General features: G+C 44.3%; 1 protein-coding gene across 1 annotated transcript in view; it reads right to left on the bottom strand.

Annotated features, from left to right (window-relative positions):
* Positions 1–15164: 15164 nt before the first annotated feature.
* Positions 15165–16889, bottom strand: part of Cachd1 (cache domain containing 1) — a 225545-nt gene continuing 223820 nt past the window's right edge. Inside the window, exon 27 of the mRNA XM_052176841.1 lies at positions 15165–15921. Coding sequence (XP_052032801.1) covers positions 15683–15921 — 239 coding nt within the window. The 3' untranslated portion in view covers positions 15165–15682. The remainder of the gene's footprint in view (positions 15922–16889) is intronic.

Below are 16889 nucleotides of genomic sequence, written 5' to 3'. Positions count from 1 at the left end.
GACACCATGTGGCTGCTGGGATTTGAACTCAGGGCCTCTGGATCTCTCTCTCTCTCTCTCTCTCTCTCTCTCTCTCTCTCTCTGTGTGTGTGTGTGTGTGTGTGTGTGTGTGTGTATGTGCATGTGCACGCACTTGTACTCGTGGTCTATGTAGATGCATGTACCTTATGTGGCAAGCACCTTTACATGCTGAGGCATCTTGCTGGCCCCAGAACTTCTAATTTCTAGCTGATTATGAATTAGTACCCATCAATTAACTTGCCTCCATGAATCCCTCTACACTACTCTCCCTGCCTCTGGGACACACCATTCTAGTCCAGCCTCTATGGGATCTATTGGTTCAGACCATATATGACTGAAATCATGAAGTACTCGATGTTGTGTAATGCTAAGCATGTCTTTTTCTCCCTTCCATATAAAATGTCCTCTTTTTAAATGTCTGGGATAAAGATGTCAAACTGGAAACAAAAAGCTACATATATAAGTACACACACACATACACACACATATATGTATGTATATATAAACAATTCAGTCATTAGGCTAGTAGATCTGTTTTGGAGAGTACCCTATTGCTAGATGAAATACATACAGTGGGCCAGAGAAGAAACACTTAGTTTTATAAACCTATATACATGTTAAGATTATAAAGCTGGGAATCTGAACATTAGCATTTGTGGGAAATATTATAGCTATGACTATTCATAAGTAGCACAGGATTAAATTTATATATGTATATGGGCCTAAATTGAACAGTGGTCTTCATTCCTCTTATTTTTTTTTTAATGAGACAGGGTTTCTCTGCGTAGCCTTTGCTATTTTAGAACTCACTCTGTAGATCAGCTGGCCTTGTACTCAGAGGTCCCCCTGCCTCTTCTGTTCCAGTGCTGCCATTAATGGCATGTACACCACTATTGCCTGGGCAGGATTTTTTTTCAACTTATCCCCTGCTTTCTTTGTTATGGCAGAATGCAGACAAAACTGAAATGATAAATTATTTAATTTGATACAAATTATGACCCATTTAGAGGAAGTGGTATTAAAGAATACCAAGCATATAAACTGGAGGAAAAGGGGAAGCCCATGTTAAAAACATGAGCATACTATTTCCCAGCCTTCTGTTCTCACACTCATCAAAATAATCTGCATGCAAACAGAGATTATCTGCTTTTTAAAAAAATAATAACTATATTCACCTAAAATACTCTGGTGTCTAACGCTAATAACTGAAATCAATATGCAGTAAATGCTATTTGTTAGTATTCTCAAAAAATATAAAATATGCCTTAAAATGTCTTTAACTTTATTAGTCTAATGAGTTTAACTTTAAATTCTAATTTCATTTTGGTTTTGGAGACATAGTCTCTGTATATATCCCTGGCCTGCCTAGAGCTCCCCATGTAGGCCAGGCTGGCCTCAAACTCATAGAGCCCTGTCTGTCTCTGTCCCCTGAGGGCTAGGATTAAACGCCTGTTCCACCATGGCCTGCATAATTCAAAACCATATGATTACATTTTGTCTTGCAAAGACTTGAAACATGTCTAATATCTTTTCAAGACCACTCTTCTTCTTTGCCCTCCTCTGGAAATGGTAGTGAGTCAGCTGGTATACTGCCTTACATTCCTCTTTCTATGCACGCACACATATGTGCTCTATTAGAAGACATTGGAATCAGGGCTGGAGAGATGGCTCAGTGGTTAAAAGCACCAGCTACTCTTGCAGAGGACCTGTGTTAAATTCCAAAACTCACATGGCAGCTTAAATGATCTTTATATAACAGCAGTCCAGGGAGTCTGATGCTCTCTTCTATCTCTGGGCACTGTATGCACATGGTAAACAGACAAACAAGTGAAATACCCAGAGACATATATTTATAACATGGATATATATTTAAAAACATGGAAACAATTTCGCTATTTTTATGGAAGATTGCACCCAGGACTAAAACCCAAGGATGCTCAAGTCATTTGCATAAGATAACACAATATTTGCATATACTTATATCCCCTGGATATTTTCTCATTTATCATTATTATTGTTCTACAGGTGGGAGCTGGACCTCATAGCCTGGAACATGCTAGGTAAGGATTTTACCATGGAGGTACACCTCAGTTTTATTGTACATATATTAAATCACCTCTAGATTACTTTATAATTAATGCCCATGATAATAAAAATGCTCTTGCAATAATTGTAAGCCTTCATTACTTAGGGAAAAGGAGAGGCACATGCTCAGTGCAGACTCAGTTGTCTTTGGATATCATTGCTTTGTCATTGCCTGAACATAGAGGCAGAACCTGTGGGTTTGTGGGTAAGAATTGCCATTTTGCTTGCCATGCTTTTTCAATGGTATATCTGGAATCTGCTTCTTTTCCTCAGTTATGTTTCCTGCAGGTAAAGCCATGCGTATGCACAGGAATCGACACTGGCTTTCACGATGCTGCATGAATCCACATTTATAGCCACTGCGAGGACCGTTTCTATGTTCTTCTTCAACATGTGCCATACTAAAAGTACTGGTCGAGTTTCCTTGTGCATGTTTGCTGCCGGGATGCGAAGAAGTGGAACTTCTGAGTCAATGTAGACATTTAAGTCGCCATTGAGTTGCCAAGGTAGCCTCACAAATGAATAGACTCCCATTGAGGCTACACTTTGTAGTTGTGCTTATTCTTTTGGAGGAAAAAAATTTTTTTGAGGTAGCATGATACTCCAAACCTGGGGCTGATCTTGAACTTCTAATCTTGCCTCAGCCTTGTGCGTGCAAGGGTTCCGGCATGAGCCCCACCCCTGGTGTGGAAGAACAACCTTGCAGCATTTCATGTACACGTCAGTAATTTAAAAGGTCGACATCATGCTGTGTGATCTGCAGTGGTTTGTGTTTGTCTCTCTCTGCAGAGACCTTTTAGCCCAGCTTTCCAATTGGATCATTTCTCCTTCGAGTGATAGATTACAGGCACTGGTTAAACTCCTTATGGGTCTCATTGTCAATCTTTGCTCCATTTTTTTGTAAGTAAACACCTACCCATCCCCAACCCCTCCCACCACCAAATTTAGGGAAGTTTTTTTGCAGTGCAGAAGTTTTAAGTTACACTAGTCTCTCTAAGTTATGCCTTTTAAAGAAATCCTTCTTAGCCCAAGGTCATAAACATGGGAATTTATTTCCTTCTGATGTTCTTGTAGTTTCTGTGGATGTGCTCCTGGGACATTCTGATAAGTGTGCAACTCTACCCTCTTCCAGCCCTTTAATAAGAAAAAAACATCTCCTGACTGCTTTGGGCGTCTTGAAATTTCTGCAAAGACTTTTACCCAGCGTTTGTGTGTAGCAGGCTGAATAAGCACAGAGGCGATTTCATTTGGGCATTTGTGTTTTGAAATCTAATACTGGTCAGGAAAAAATTGTCAGTTCTTATTCTGTGCCTGCCTAGATAAGCAAGTACACCTTACAAGCAGACAGACATGGGGGGCAGCAGAAAGCCTCAGCTTGCTAGTGGGAGAGGACATGAGCACGGGCGCTACCCTGTGTCCAGGCATAGCTGAGGACAAGGTGCCCTTGGTGGCTTAGGTCTGTCATGCAGGGCCCAGTAGGAAGTAAGCAACTTTTCCAAGATTTACATCCTCACATTTTCCCATCTTTGGTCTAGCTTGGCTCTCCTCAGCTCACTGTCCTGCTCTTACCCTCCAGGCTGTCCCCTCTGCTCACTCAAGGGTCTTGTTTATAAAACAAGCAAGCCTGACCTTTGGGCAGGTAGAGAGGTTAAATGCCAGCCAGGCCTCCTGGGGATTTCCTGCTTGTTATACAGATCAGTTTCACAGAGCAGCACCTCCTTGATCCTTCACAGCATGGGGACAATGACCTCTGTTTTCTTCTCCCTTCTCTGGGAGGAGTCAGTGCATGCCAGAATCTTCTTTTAGTAAGAATGAGGCTACCCTCTCTCTGACAGCCATATTCTGTTTTGCATCTTAGTATTTTCTTCCCCTCACAGAAAGGAAACAGTGGAAGCTAAATGCAATGTGGGTGGGCAGAAACAGAAGTAGCATAAAGCTGAAGTCTGAAGAAAAGGAATTGTATCCAGGGGAGGGCAGGACTTGGGGAGGAAATATTCCAGGCAGTGTGAATAGGATGTGCAAAGGTCCTGAGGTGTATCACAGTAAGACTCATTTAAGCAATGAGAACATAGCCTGAATGAAGAGGTTGATGGATATAATGGCTTGCAAGGATTAGAGAGAGACATTATTTCAAGAAACAATAACAAAATGTTAAAGAAAATTAGGCTAATATAGTTTTATTTTCACATCTTTGAGGAGATTACTGTGGGTTGAGATACAGCTGAGTAGAAAAATGTATGTTTAGCATGTATGAGGCCCTGGGCTTGGCCCCTAGCATCAATAACTCAAAAAATAAAAATATATTTTAATAAACCTAATAGATAAGTAGTAGATTTTTGGCTTTTTTTTGTTTGAGTTTTTTATTTTTGTTTTTTGTTGTTGTTTTTGTTTGTTTATTTGTTTGTTTTTGAGACGGAGTGTCACTATCCAGCTCTGGCTGGCCAAGAACTCACTATGTAGCCCTAACTGGCCTCAAATGGGTGCTGGAATTAAAGGCCTGTACCACCACATCGAAGGAGCTCTGTAACTTAAATAGGAGAAAGAAACAAGTGTTGTCTAGCAAGTGTGAAAATGGAAATCTTCAACACAGCTGCTGGGAATGTTGAGTCGTCTGGCCACCTTGGAAAGTGGTCTGTTGGTCCCTCCAAATGCTGTACAGAGGGTGACTAAATGTCTGAGCACCTAGGAAAGGATTAAAAGCCAGTATGCAAACACTTGTGCACAAATGCTCATAGCAAGACACCCAAGGCTCATAAGCTGGTGACTGGATGAACAGAACACAAAGTGCAGATTCAGCCTTTAGCATGGATAGAACTCATAAACCACACCGAAGGACAACACAAATGGTCACATATCTGTTTGCATGAAACATCCAAATTTGCTAAGTCCACTAAGACTTAGACTGGCAGTTGGTGGACTTGTGGAATGGCGAGTTGGACATCAGTGCTTGCTAGGTATAGAGTGTCTCTCTGGAGTGACAGAAATACTTTGGCGTGGGTAAAGAGGATGGGTATACAACACCCTGAATGTATACATTTTAAAGTCATTCATTTTAGATGTGACATACATAGTTACCAAGTATCAGACTAGTGCCTCTAATTTTAAAGAGTCCTTGGATTTGCATGTGAAAATTAATCAGGAAAGGGAGGAATGACAGTGTAGAGGCTTTTGTGGCATTCCAGGGGGCAATGACAGTGACTTTGGGTAGGGCAGAGATAATGGGATGTGTAGTACTGAAGATGCCTGAGAAATGTCCATGCCACTTAAGCCAACCAGTGGTCCACAGGCAGCATCCATCCAGCTGAAGATAGATAGCTATGAATGCTACTCAATACAACATTGTAAACTTACTGAATATCATGAATTAAAACAAGCAAAAGACCTATTGTGAGTTTCTAACATGTGATCTCTGTGGATGGCAATGTTGTGTCAAAATGACAAAAGCTTGGGCACATCTGACTGTAGAGTATCACAGAGGTCACTGGAAAGAAGATTAGGACTTCAGGAAAAAGAGGGATGTGGGAAGAGACTGGAGAGATGGAATGGCCTCCAGCCTCCTGCTGATGTTTGTCTGGGCAGAGGAGGAGCTGTAGGTCATAAATGCACCAAAGTGCAGCACAAGGCCCTGATGAAAGGGATCTGGGGAGGGTCGAATGACTCTTAAGACTCTGAAAATGGCCCCAGAAGGGCAAGGAAACTGTTGTCATAATGTCATAAGGGCCAGCAAGGGCCAGGAAGCTAGCCAGCCAGGGCTGGGTGTGGGCTATGTAGGCGCCCAGTATGAGGTGCTTCTGGAAAATGAGTGAGGGAGAGTCATGTTTGATGCAACTGCCTAGAGAGTGGCTGGGTTTGTCCTGTTCTTTCAGAGTATCATGGGCCGGGCGGTAGTGGTGCACTCCTGTAATCCCAGCACTCTGGGAGGCAGAGTCAGGCGGATTTCTGAGTTTGAGGCCAGCCGGGTCTACAGAGTGAGTTCCATGACAGTCAGGGCTACACAGAGAAACCCTGTCTCGAAAAAACCAAATCCAAAAAACAAAAAACCAAAAAAAACAAAAACCAAAAAACAGTATCATGGCTGTAATTCTGATGTGTGGGGCATTAAAGTGGAAATTTCCAATTTCTTTAACAACTCAGTTTTATCACCTGATGTTTTTCTGGAAGCTGTCTTGCAAGGGGACATGTGATGTTTTACTAAAAACAGACACGTTGTAGGGGTATGTGATGTTATGATGAAAACAGACACTTGCGAGGGCACATCATGTTTAGAGGAAATACAAATGGAGCCACACAGACAGTGAGGAAGCCATGCAATGCTTCGCTGGTTTTCTCTGGTCTTTGCTGGTCTTCGCTAGTCTTCACTTCCGTAGGGAGATTTGTGCCAAAGAACTTCTTGTGGTATCCTGGCTGATTCTAGCTGCTTCCGCTGACTCACACTGACTTGGCAGAGCCTTGCTGTTTCTGTTGGATAGAGCCACCACTACTGATTCCTGTTTGGTGTCTGCTATTTAACTGGACTGCTGGTATCCTGACAACGAAGAGTGGAATTGTCCCAAGGAACTACTAAACAGGTCCACAACCCCCTTTTTCTATTCTTCTTGTTTCCCTCCCTACCAATGGTCAGTGGGATAGAAGTAAGGTTGAAGCCCCTAAGAACCCTAAATAAAGCAGGTTTTGAAAAATCTAAACCTTCAGGGGATTGCGAGGCTTCTACACAAATGTGAGGGTACAACGTAATGGCAGCTGTGGGCCAACCAGGGGAACCAATCAATATACAGTCAGGACTATGATGTGTGTGTTAATGTCCACAAGGGCTGGGTCTACTAGGAGGTAGTGCGACCTTCGGTGGTCCAGCCTTATAAGAGACCTCGGTGGCTGGGGTGTGCCTTTGAAGGGTGTTATGGCTTCTGTGCTGTCCTCATTCTCTTTTCTGTTTCCTGGCTAGGAGACGAGCAATGATCCACAGGCCCTCCTCACTACTGCTTCTGAGGCCCGAAGCCTCAGGGTAGGGACATCTGACAAGGTATTGGTACCTCCCCGAATTGAATCATAGAAACCTTTTTCTTATAAGTTAATTACTTCTGGTATTTTGTTATAGTGACAGAAGCTGATCAATGTGCTAGAAGATAATCTGGGTCTGGATAAAGTCTTGCCAAGGAACATTGAAAGCTGGGAAGATTGCTGTGCAGTGAGGCCAAGTTCATGGTGAGACAGTAAGGACGAAAACGCAAAAGCTGTCACCCTAATTGACTAAGCATAGATTTTTGGAAAGGTCAACTGGCTCTAGTCACTACCGTAGGCACTGTATGCTGTTTGTAAGTGTGGCTGCTGCAGACACTCCAGGACTAAACATTAAATCTGTGCACATGCAGCGCATACTATGTAGATGAATAAGAAAGAACTTATCTCAAGAAAGCTGAAGTTCAGGGCTGAAGAGTGCTCAGTGTGGCACTCAAACACAAGGAACAAAGTTTGGATCCCCAGCACCCACATAAATGCTGGGCCAGGGTGGTAGTCCACCAAAAACCCCAGCATGGGAATCAGAGATGGGGGATCCCCAGGGCAAGGTGGCTAGGTTAGGCTCCAGGCTCTGTAAGAGACCCTGCCTCATATACAAGGCAAAGAGAGACCAAGAAAGACACTTAATATCAACCTCTGGCCTCCACACATATGTGCACACATGTACAAGAACACCACACAGACATGCAAAAAGGAAATTAAAAGCAAAAGTCCAGTTGAATTACAGGACCGTTCCCATGAGACAGTATCCAGTGGGATGAGGGGAACGTGGAAGTTCTTCAGGATGCTTGGAGATCAGAGCTCCTTTACAGGAACGGGCTGGGCAAGTGGGGGTGCTAAGACCCCTGGCATGTGCCGAGGGGGAGGGAAGTGGTTACTGTCCTTATGTGCAGTAGAGAAAACACAGATAGGTCAAAACACAGAAGGAAAGACATACTTCACATCGTGGAGGTCAGAGGGCATCTGGCCGCCAGAGCAGCTGGAGTACATCGGGACTACAAAGGGAAGTGAGAAGAGAACTTAAGTCAGAAGGGCTCAGGCAGAGCGTGGTGCCAAGGGAATCGGGGAAGCCAAAACCAAGACTGAAAGCTCATGTCCACACGGACCGAGCTGCAGTAAGTGGTGGAAAGCCAGTACTGGGCGGAAGGACCCCACCATGGTGTGCACCACAAAGCGAGCGTTCCATGTGACCATCAGGTTTTTTCCACACGGTTTTGGTCATGCTCACTGTTACTAGGCAGGATGTCAAGGACACAGGGCAGCTACCTTACTGTCAAAAACCGACCCATTTCTCATTCCCCACCCTCCTATCCAAACTGATTCTGTTCTTGTCTTCCCAGCACAGAAGGCAACAACGTGACGGGTGCAGCTGTTCAAGCCAGACACTCTATGCCAACAATACCTGGGGATTCTGCTTCCATGGCAGTCTCCACTTGGCCACTTTGCTCTTAAAACAAAACAAAACAGAACAAAACAAAACAAAACAAAAATGAAAAAAAAAACAAAATGAGGTGGGAACTTAAGGGTTCTTTGGTAAGTCAATTGTGTTGGATGGTGTTTTGTTGGGGCAAACACATGAAGGATGTTTTCACTGAAGCAGACACAGGTAAAAGCATATTTTGCTAAAACAAGCACATGAGCGGACACATGATGAAGGATTCTTCACTAACAACACACATATATTGGTCTGCCTTACATTGTGTAGTTGAGCACCTTTTGTCAAGACTCCATAAAGAGAAACACACCAAAAAAAAAAAAAAAAAAAAAACCAACTTCTGATGGTGTACTGTGGCTTCTTGCCACTTCTGTAGACTCCAGCTGATTGACAGAGTAATGTCAGCTGATACAGACTCACATGCTAAGATAAGATACGTGCTAAGGTAAGACTTGTGTCAAGACAAGGTGCATAGTGAGACAAGACCCATGAAGGACACATGATATTTAGAGGGAGTATAAATAAGACTCTGCGGAGAGTGATGGGGGCTGAGCCAGATATAGAGCTAGCTATACAACAATTGTTGGTCTTACATCTTCCCTGATCTTCGCTTTGCTGAGAGAGGCACAGTCAAGAGATATTCCTGATGTTCCTGTTGGCCGTGATCCCTCCTGCTGACTGGTGCTGAGGCCTGGCTGTCTCAGCTAGGAATACCACCACTACTGATTCGTGTTTGCTATCCCTACTCTACCAAACTAGACTGCTGATATATCCATAACATGTTTGTGAGTGGATTAAGTTGCCGCTATTGACCTATAAACTAAACTATAGATTTCCTAACAACACAGATGGGATTTACTCTAAAGGACCATTTCTAGACAGGTTCACTTCCCCCATATCCCTTCTTTTCTACTATCTCTGGTTGGTGGTGGGCTAAAGAAGGGAAATTAAAATGTTTAAAAACCATCATTAAGCCGGGCGGTGGTGGCACATGCCTGTAATCCCAGCACTCTGGGAGGCAGAGGCAGGCGAATTTCTGAGTTCGAGGCCAGCCTGGTCTACAGAGTGAGTTCCAGGACAGCCAGGGCTATACAGAGAAACCCTGTCTCGGAAAAAAACAAAAAAACAAACAAAAAAAAATTAAAAAAAACCATCATTAAAAATAGGTTTTAAAAAATTAAAGTTACAACAAAACAACACAAAACCAAACCAAAACAACAACAAAAATTGAACTAGAGTCTTCTGGCCCAGCCTGAGTGTGGGAGTATGCTACCACTCCCTGCCTTCTTTCCTCCACCTTTGTTGCTGTCACCTTGTGTTCATAGAGATATCTGTGTGCATGCATCCCTTCCCCCACACACAGAGAGACTAGAGAACATGAGTCTGTGGCTAAGAACACTTAATGTATACACATGAAGACCTACGTTTAGATCACAGAACCATGTTAAAATTGGGTGTGGCCAGGCATGCTTCCAAACACAGAGGATCATGGGGCCTTGCTGGCTACCGGCCTAGCACTAGGTTCAGCGAGAGACCAAGGCTGTTAGACTGAGAAGGACAGAGCTGAGCAGGATATCTGACATCCTCTCACAGTCTCAGAGCACAGGAGCACACAGACCTGCTTACACATATGCACCTATATAGCAATCACATGAAGTTTGCATGTGTGCTTATACTCTCTCTCTCTCTCTCTCTCTCTCTCTCTCTCTCTCTCTCACACACACACACACACCTGACTAGAACACCTCCCTATTCCCTCCCTTCTTAACTATCCTTCAGGCTTCCTATCTAAACCACAGTTTCTTCTATAGCACCCAGGACCTCATCTTCCTGCCTCTTCCTTCTCATCTTATCGAACCTCCCTTGGCTAAGCAATCCTTTAGAGGCCTTGCTCACTCAGACAGGCTCCTTCCTGTTCTGTATCCCATTGCCTGAGGAGTTAGCTCCACCCCACCATCCCTGGACCCCACCTGGCTCTCAATCTGCAGGTAGCAGCTTCCAAGATGTCACACCTGGAGGTATCTGGGAGCATCATCCTCCAGGCAGATCCCTTCCCTGTTTCTCGAGCTCCATCTCCCTCTACTTCCTGGCAAGCAGCCCTCGCTAAAATTGTACTCAGGTTTTTCATTTCTTTGTTCGAATGCCTTTATCATAGCATTTCAAGTGCAGTTGCTGAAAAGCCAATTCAAATGGTCTTAAATAATAAGGACTTCTGTCTCCCGCAAGCCGGTTGAGCTTATATGGGCAGTGGTTTGTATATCCTGTTCTTTCATCCCCCTCTCTCCACTATTCCCAGATCAGTGTCACTCTGAGGCTGAGAATGATGACACAGGCAAAGTCGCAGTCAGTGGGGGTAGATGCCACCTCTGAAACTGGTCCTGTTATCTGTGGGTGGAGACATGTTAACCTTTTTTGTAGGATGGAAAAGAAATCTAAAACCAGGTCTAAAGCCTAATGGCAAAATGACACTGGAGTGGGGATGGATGGGGTAGGCCCTGGGCAGCCAGCCTCATCCACTCCCTCTCTACAGCTATGGAGGGAAGGATCAGGCCCGTGGTTCCCGGCTTCTGACATGTAAGTGGGAGGTCCTGAATATTGGCTGAAGTACTAGACAGGGATTAAGGATTTTGTTTAGAAGCCCCAGATCCAGGAAAGGTATAGAGCTTGGCAAACCAGTCACACAAAGGAGAGAAACAATGTGATCCGAATGGTTTAATCGAAGACTTTGTGGCAGATTTAAGCCTGGGATCAGAGACCCTGGGATTAGCTTTCGGGCCTCCCTGATTCCTGTTCAGTGCTCTGCCAGGCTAGCAAGAGAGGAAAGCATGTGCCACTCAGAGGTGGTAGGGTAACAGTTCTGAGAAAGACGCTGGGGTCAGGATGGTGAGTAAGTAGCTTTCCTCAAGGCTCACACCATCAGTGAGAGGAGACACTGGCCACAAAGGCTTAAAATGGATTCTTGAGGAAGGAATAGAGATCAGATATTACAATAGTTTGTATTCTCTCCAAAGTGTGACTCTAGCCAACAACATCTTATCTCCCAGTCTCATCTCTTAAGGAGCATTTAAATAAAATTAAGTCTCCTTTGAGGGACGGGAACACTCATGAATAAAAAATGAGAATTGAATTAAGGGATTAGAGAAGGAAGGGAGCCCAGTGAGCAGTTACGAATTGATGGAAAAGAAACAAAGCTGCAAGATCTCAATATCAGTCCACACAGATACACGGCACTCCGCATACTTTAGTTACTAAATAAGCCGTCATACATAGTTAGTTACAAGTGTCTTTCAACTGAATGTCCTTCTAAATGGAAGATTTAGAAAATAATTTTTTATAGCATTCCATCACAGCCTAGAAAATCTGCATGCCTTCCTTCAGACCAAAAAGAACTGGGCTGGCATGCTTAAGAATGTGATGATTCCACCAGATGTGCATATCCAAAAATGTAACCACTAGAGTCGTCAGTGCTATGGGGGGAAGCTGGTCCCTCAGAAGGCACCTTGTGCCTCAGTCACTGGTTGGTAACATAAGCCTGTGGGGCAGGAGTTGGATAATTAAGGTTCAGCTCAGTATCCAAGTCAAATCAACTAATGGAAGGCAGATGGCCAGGTTCCAGCATTTCAAAAATGTATCAAAAATTATTCATTAAAGATTATTTGACAAACAGATGGGCATATCCTCTGAGGACCACTGAGTCTGAGCCCTGTTGGATATCAGTCTCAAGCAGTAAATTCCCTTTAGTATCAACTGATCTGGAATATTCTGAACTACCGATGCTGCATAATAACAAAGGGCTGGTTATAGATACAGGGTCCTTGGTGAATGCGAAGACTCTGGTAAGCACCCTTGGAGTTTCTAGAGAGCCTTCTGTGCAAGGCACAACAGAGTCTAAGGAGCCTAAAGACCTGACATTGATCTTGACAATATTGTTTCCAACATCATGTTTTTCTTTGCTTTTCTTTCTAAACAATGTGAACATCACTTACCACCACCACACGGATAAGCTGAACAATATCGCATGCAATGCTTAGGATTAGTCTCTACAGGACCTAGAAAACTCAGACATGGGGACTGGAGAGATGGTTCAGCGGTCAAGAACACCTGCACCGGGAGTAGAGCTGGGTCTGATTGCCAGCACCACCATCCATCACTCCAGTTCCAAGTGATCTAATGTCCTCTCCTGATCTCTGTGGGTACCAGGCATACATGTAGTTAAAACACTCATATATAAAATAAAATCTACATCAGTCAACCAACCAATCAATCAAACACAAAAAAGAAACACCACCACCCAAGATCCCAAATGGTCTCTTGCTCAGGTTACTCAATTACTTCTATCCTTCACTCAAGGGTAGACTTACTACAAAAGATACAAAATAATTTCTATTAAAGACTATTGACCTTTTCTCATTGAAAAAGGGGTGATAGCCGGGTGGAGGTGGCGCATGCCTGTAATCCAGGACTCTGGGAGGCAGAGGCAGGTAGATTTCTGAGTTCGAGGCCAGCCTGGTCTACAGAATGAGTTCCAGGATAGCCAGGGCTATACAGAGAAACCCTGTCTTGAAAAAAACAAATCTAAAAAAAAAAAAAAAAAGAAAGAAAGAAAGAAAGAAAGAAAGAAAGAAAGAAAGAAAGAAAGAAAGAAAGAAAGAAAGAAAGAAAAAGGGGTGACAGGACCTTCATTTGAGTAACCGCCCACTCTTACAGTAGCTATATACAATTCTGCTTAATTGGATATGGTCTGGGATTCTTGGGAGGGCCTAGAGTATTTAGGCTAGGGAGGACTGAAGGAAGAGGCCTCCGTCTACCTAACCAGCAGGGATCATCCATGGTGGGTGGAGACCTTGCCATGCCCCTTCCTGTGACGTCTCTCTCATGTACTGTAACCAGCCCTGAAATAGTAGTTGGTAAACTTTGGTGGAATGCAAATCTGAGACCTGTGGAGAAGGTGTGAGAGCAAATGTCTGGCTCCTCCCAATGCCCTCCAGCCCTGCCCCTTGACACTATTATGATAACATCTTTCTTGGAGACACCATCTTTGTATTGCTTCTCCCTCCTCAGACAAGCAGCTGGTTTTTAAAAAACGACTTCTTTTATAGTCTGATTGGTCTGGGCATAGCTTCTCTGTGTGTAGGTACTGGGATGTGGGAACCTCTTGGCCTGGAGTTACAGGTAGTTGTGAGCCACATGACGTGTGAGGTGGGGACTGATTTTGGGTCCTCTGGAAGAGGAGCAAGTACTTTTAAGCACTGAACCTTCTCTCCAGTCCAGAGAAGTGGGTTTCTTGAGAGTCTCGGCTATGACAGGAAAAACTAGACTCCCATGGAGAAGGGCCCTTTTCATGGAAGACAGGAAACCTTCGCAATCCTGACAAGACAGAGTTGACCATCGTACTGTAAGGAAGTGGATTTAGAAGAGGGAGATAGCTATGCTTTTATTTACTAGTTTTGAGACAAGGTCTCACCAGGGAACCCTCAAACTTTGGAGCCTCCTGATGAGTTTAGCTTGTAAAGCCTAAACCACTCCACAGGGTAGTTTTACTTACTTTTAAGTGTTTGTTCTTTCTTTTAGCCTATCAATATCCTTGCATTTCTTTGTGCGTTTGAGATGGTCAAGAGACCTGACGTTGTTTGCAGCTTTGGAAGGATGTTAGGCCGCAGGATGAGACACGGCACGTCAGATAACGGCAGCCCCTCGACTGTCCATCGCATACAGTTTATTTCACTAGACTGCAACTTTATACACAGTATGAAGGGCTTTCCAGGGGACACATATATAGTTTACTTTCTGTAGTGCTGAGGACCCAATTTTTATTTTTTACAGTATATCATGATATCCTATCATTAAAACATTATTTGGTGATTTTTTTCCAACTATATATAAACGGAGATTTACCACACACATGGTGCAAAGAACGTCTTCATAACATATTTGAATCACAAAGCGTGAATCTAAAATATACCACTGTAATTAGAACACTACTTTAAAATCCCAATGCCCCACGTCCGAGTAGCCATTTGATGAATCCCTGTGGAAGTCAAAAGCAGTTTGGTGGATACCTGGCAGCAGCTTTGAGCTGTGATTTCAAAAGAAATCTTTTAAGAACCACAATTTTACAATTTTAAAATGTTTCCCTTTATCTGTTTAATATTCTCAGAGTTTTAAAAAAGGAGACATTTTAAAATTTATAGTCTTTAAAACAAAGAGAATAAACCCAAGCCTCCCAAACTGGGAGGCTACGGTTATAATTCTAGATTTCGTAGAAACCTAAGAAAAACCATGGCATGGGAGGTGGAAATGAATTCTAAAGGAATGAAGTTTCTTTGAAAACATCTTGGATCACTGCCCCTCCAAAGAGGGAACACTATCGCAGATGACATTTTTCCAGGAAGGGACGTAAACAAGGCAGAGAAAGATTTCTTCATTCCCTCCCCCCAATTTTTTTGGGGGGAGTGGATGAGGGCAGTGGGCAGATCACCAGTTAAATAAGAAACACAACTCCTTAATCAAAGAACCACATCATCACACACAACAGCCAGGGTTACGGCCAAGAACCTCTCATTTCCTTCCCCGCTCCCCCCACAAAGTTTGAAAGTTCAATAAATAGTAGAAAAATAATCCTTTACTTAGAAATTTTGAGATGCATCGTTTAGAGCATAAGGTGAGCTCCATACAGTTATGGCAGTGTCCAGGTACCGCTAGGAAACACGGGAGTCCGTCCAGCGGCTGGTGGCATCTGGCGAGCCATGTTCCTGGCCTCTGCTCCAGCTTTCTTCCAGTTCAGGGACTGAGCACTTCTGGTGCTGGGAGCATTCCTCTGGCTCAGTTCCCTTCACTGTGACTGTGTTGGAGGTGTGCCTACTGTTCCATTGTGGCAGGACAGTTCATCAGGCTCCCCCTCGTTACAGAACCAACATTAGAGCCCCACAAACAGGACTTTGTGGTTTCAGTTTTTAAACACGCCAGCAGGCAGCAAACTGGTGGAACCGCGCTGGACAAAGTGCATCATGTGACAGGGCTATCTGCTAGCTCATGTCACGTGACAAGACTGTATACAGGGCCCATTTCTTCTCAGAGCATTCTGGGTCGTGTAGGGCTCCTCTGCTCGGGGAGCTGAGAGGGCTGTTAGCACTCAGCATCCACAGTGTGCACTGTCACGGCCGCCTGCAGGTGGTGGCTGTGATGGAGGCTCGGGTGGGGTGGGCGGTAGTGATGGAACTTGTGGCTCAGCAGGGCAGCAGTCTGAGGTGGGGTGTCCAGGTCCAAGTCGTCATCATGGTTGCCTACGTCCACCCCGGCTGACAAAGGGTCATTGTTGCATGGAGGGTTCTCACTGTCCTCCTGTGGGCTCATGGTGCTGTACCCTAGGAAAAAGAACAGCATAGCCTCAGGACACAGACCAGACTGGCCAAGATGCAGTTGCAACCCTGTGCTAGTGACACTTGGGTGCCAACATCTGCACATCAACAGCAGATGCTGAAGTATTTTAATGTTAAGGAGAGCTAGAGAAAACAGGGTTTGCTTGTTTCTCCTAAGAACAACTCACCGTAAATACACAATCATATTAAACAGCAGAGAAAGTTGGGGGAAAACAAGTCATTACTCCAGACCCCCAGCCTGATGACAGCCCCACTGTGAAATCACCTTATACACCCCGTTATCTGCAGGTACCCATCCTGGCACTCTTGGAGCCATGATCCTGTGCTTCTAGAGAGTAAGATGATCATTTTACCTGAAGCAGGTAGGTACTGGGCAGCTTCAGACAATGTGATCAGGATGCAGGCTGGTTTGGGGCTGGTGGGCAAGATGTACTATCACCATGAGGTATCAGTGAGGGTCCAACCAGTTAGCACCATGTGACATTAGTGAGGGTCCAACCAGTTAGCACCATGTGACATTAGTGAGGGTCCAACCAGTTAGCACCATGTGACATTAGTGAGGGTCCAACCAGTTAGCACCATGTGACATTAGTGAGGGTCCAACCAGTTAGCACCATGTGACATTGGTAAGGGTCCAACCAGTTAGCACCATGTGACATTAGTGAGGGTCCAACCAGTTAGCACCATGTGACATTAGTGAGGGTCCAACCAGTTAGCACCATGTGACATTAGTGAGGGTCCAACCAGTTAGCACCATGTGACATTGGTAAGGGTCCAACCAGTTAGCACCATGTGACATTAGTGAGGGTCCAACCAGTTAGCACCATGTGACATTAGTGAGGGTCCAACCAGTTAGCACCATGTGACATTAGTGAGGGTCCAACCAGTTAGCACCATGTGACATTAGTGAGGGTCCAACCAGTTAGCACCATGTGACATTGGTAAGGGTCCAA

Source organism: Apodemus sylvaticus, chromosome 3, assembly GCF_947179515.1.
Source record: "Apodemus sylvaticus chromosome 3, mApoSyl1.1, whole genome shotgun sequence".
Taxonomy (NCBI): domain Eukaryota; kingdom Metazoa; phylum Chordata; class Mammalia; order Rodentia; family Muridae; genus Apodemus; species Apodemus sylvaticus.
Note: the sequence above shows the minus strand (reverse complement) of the source record. Positions and strands in the feature narration are given on the sequence as shown.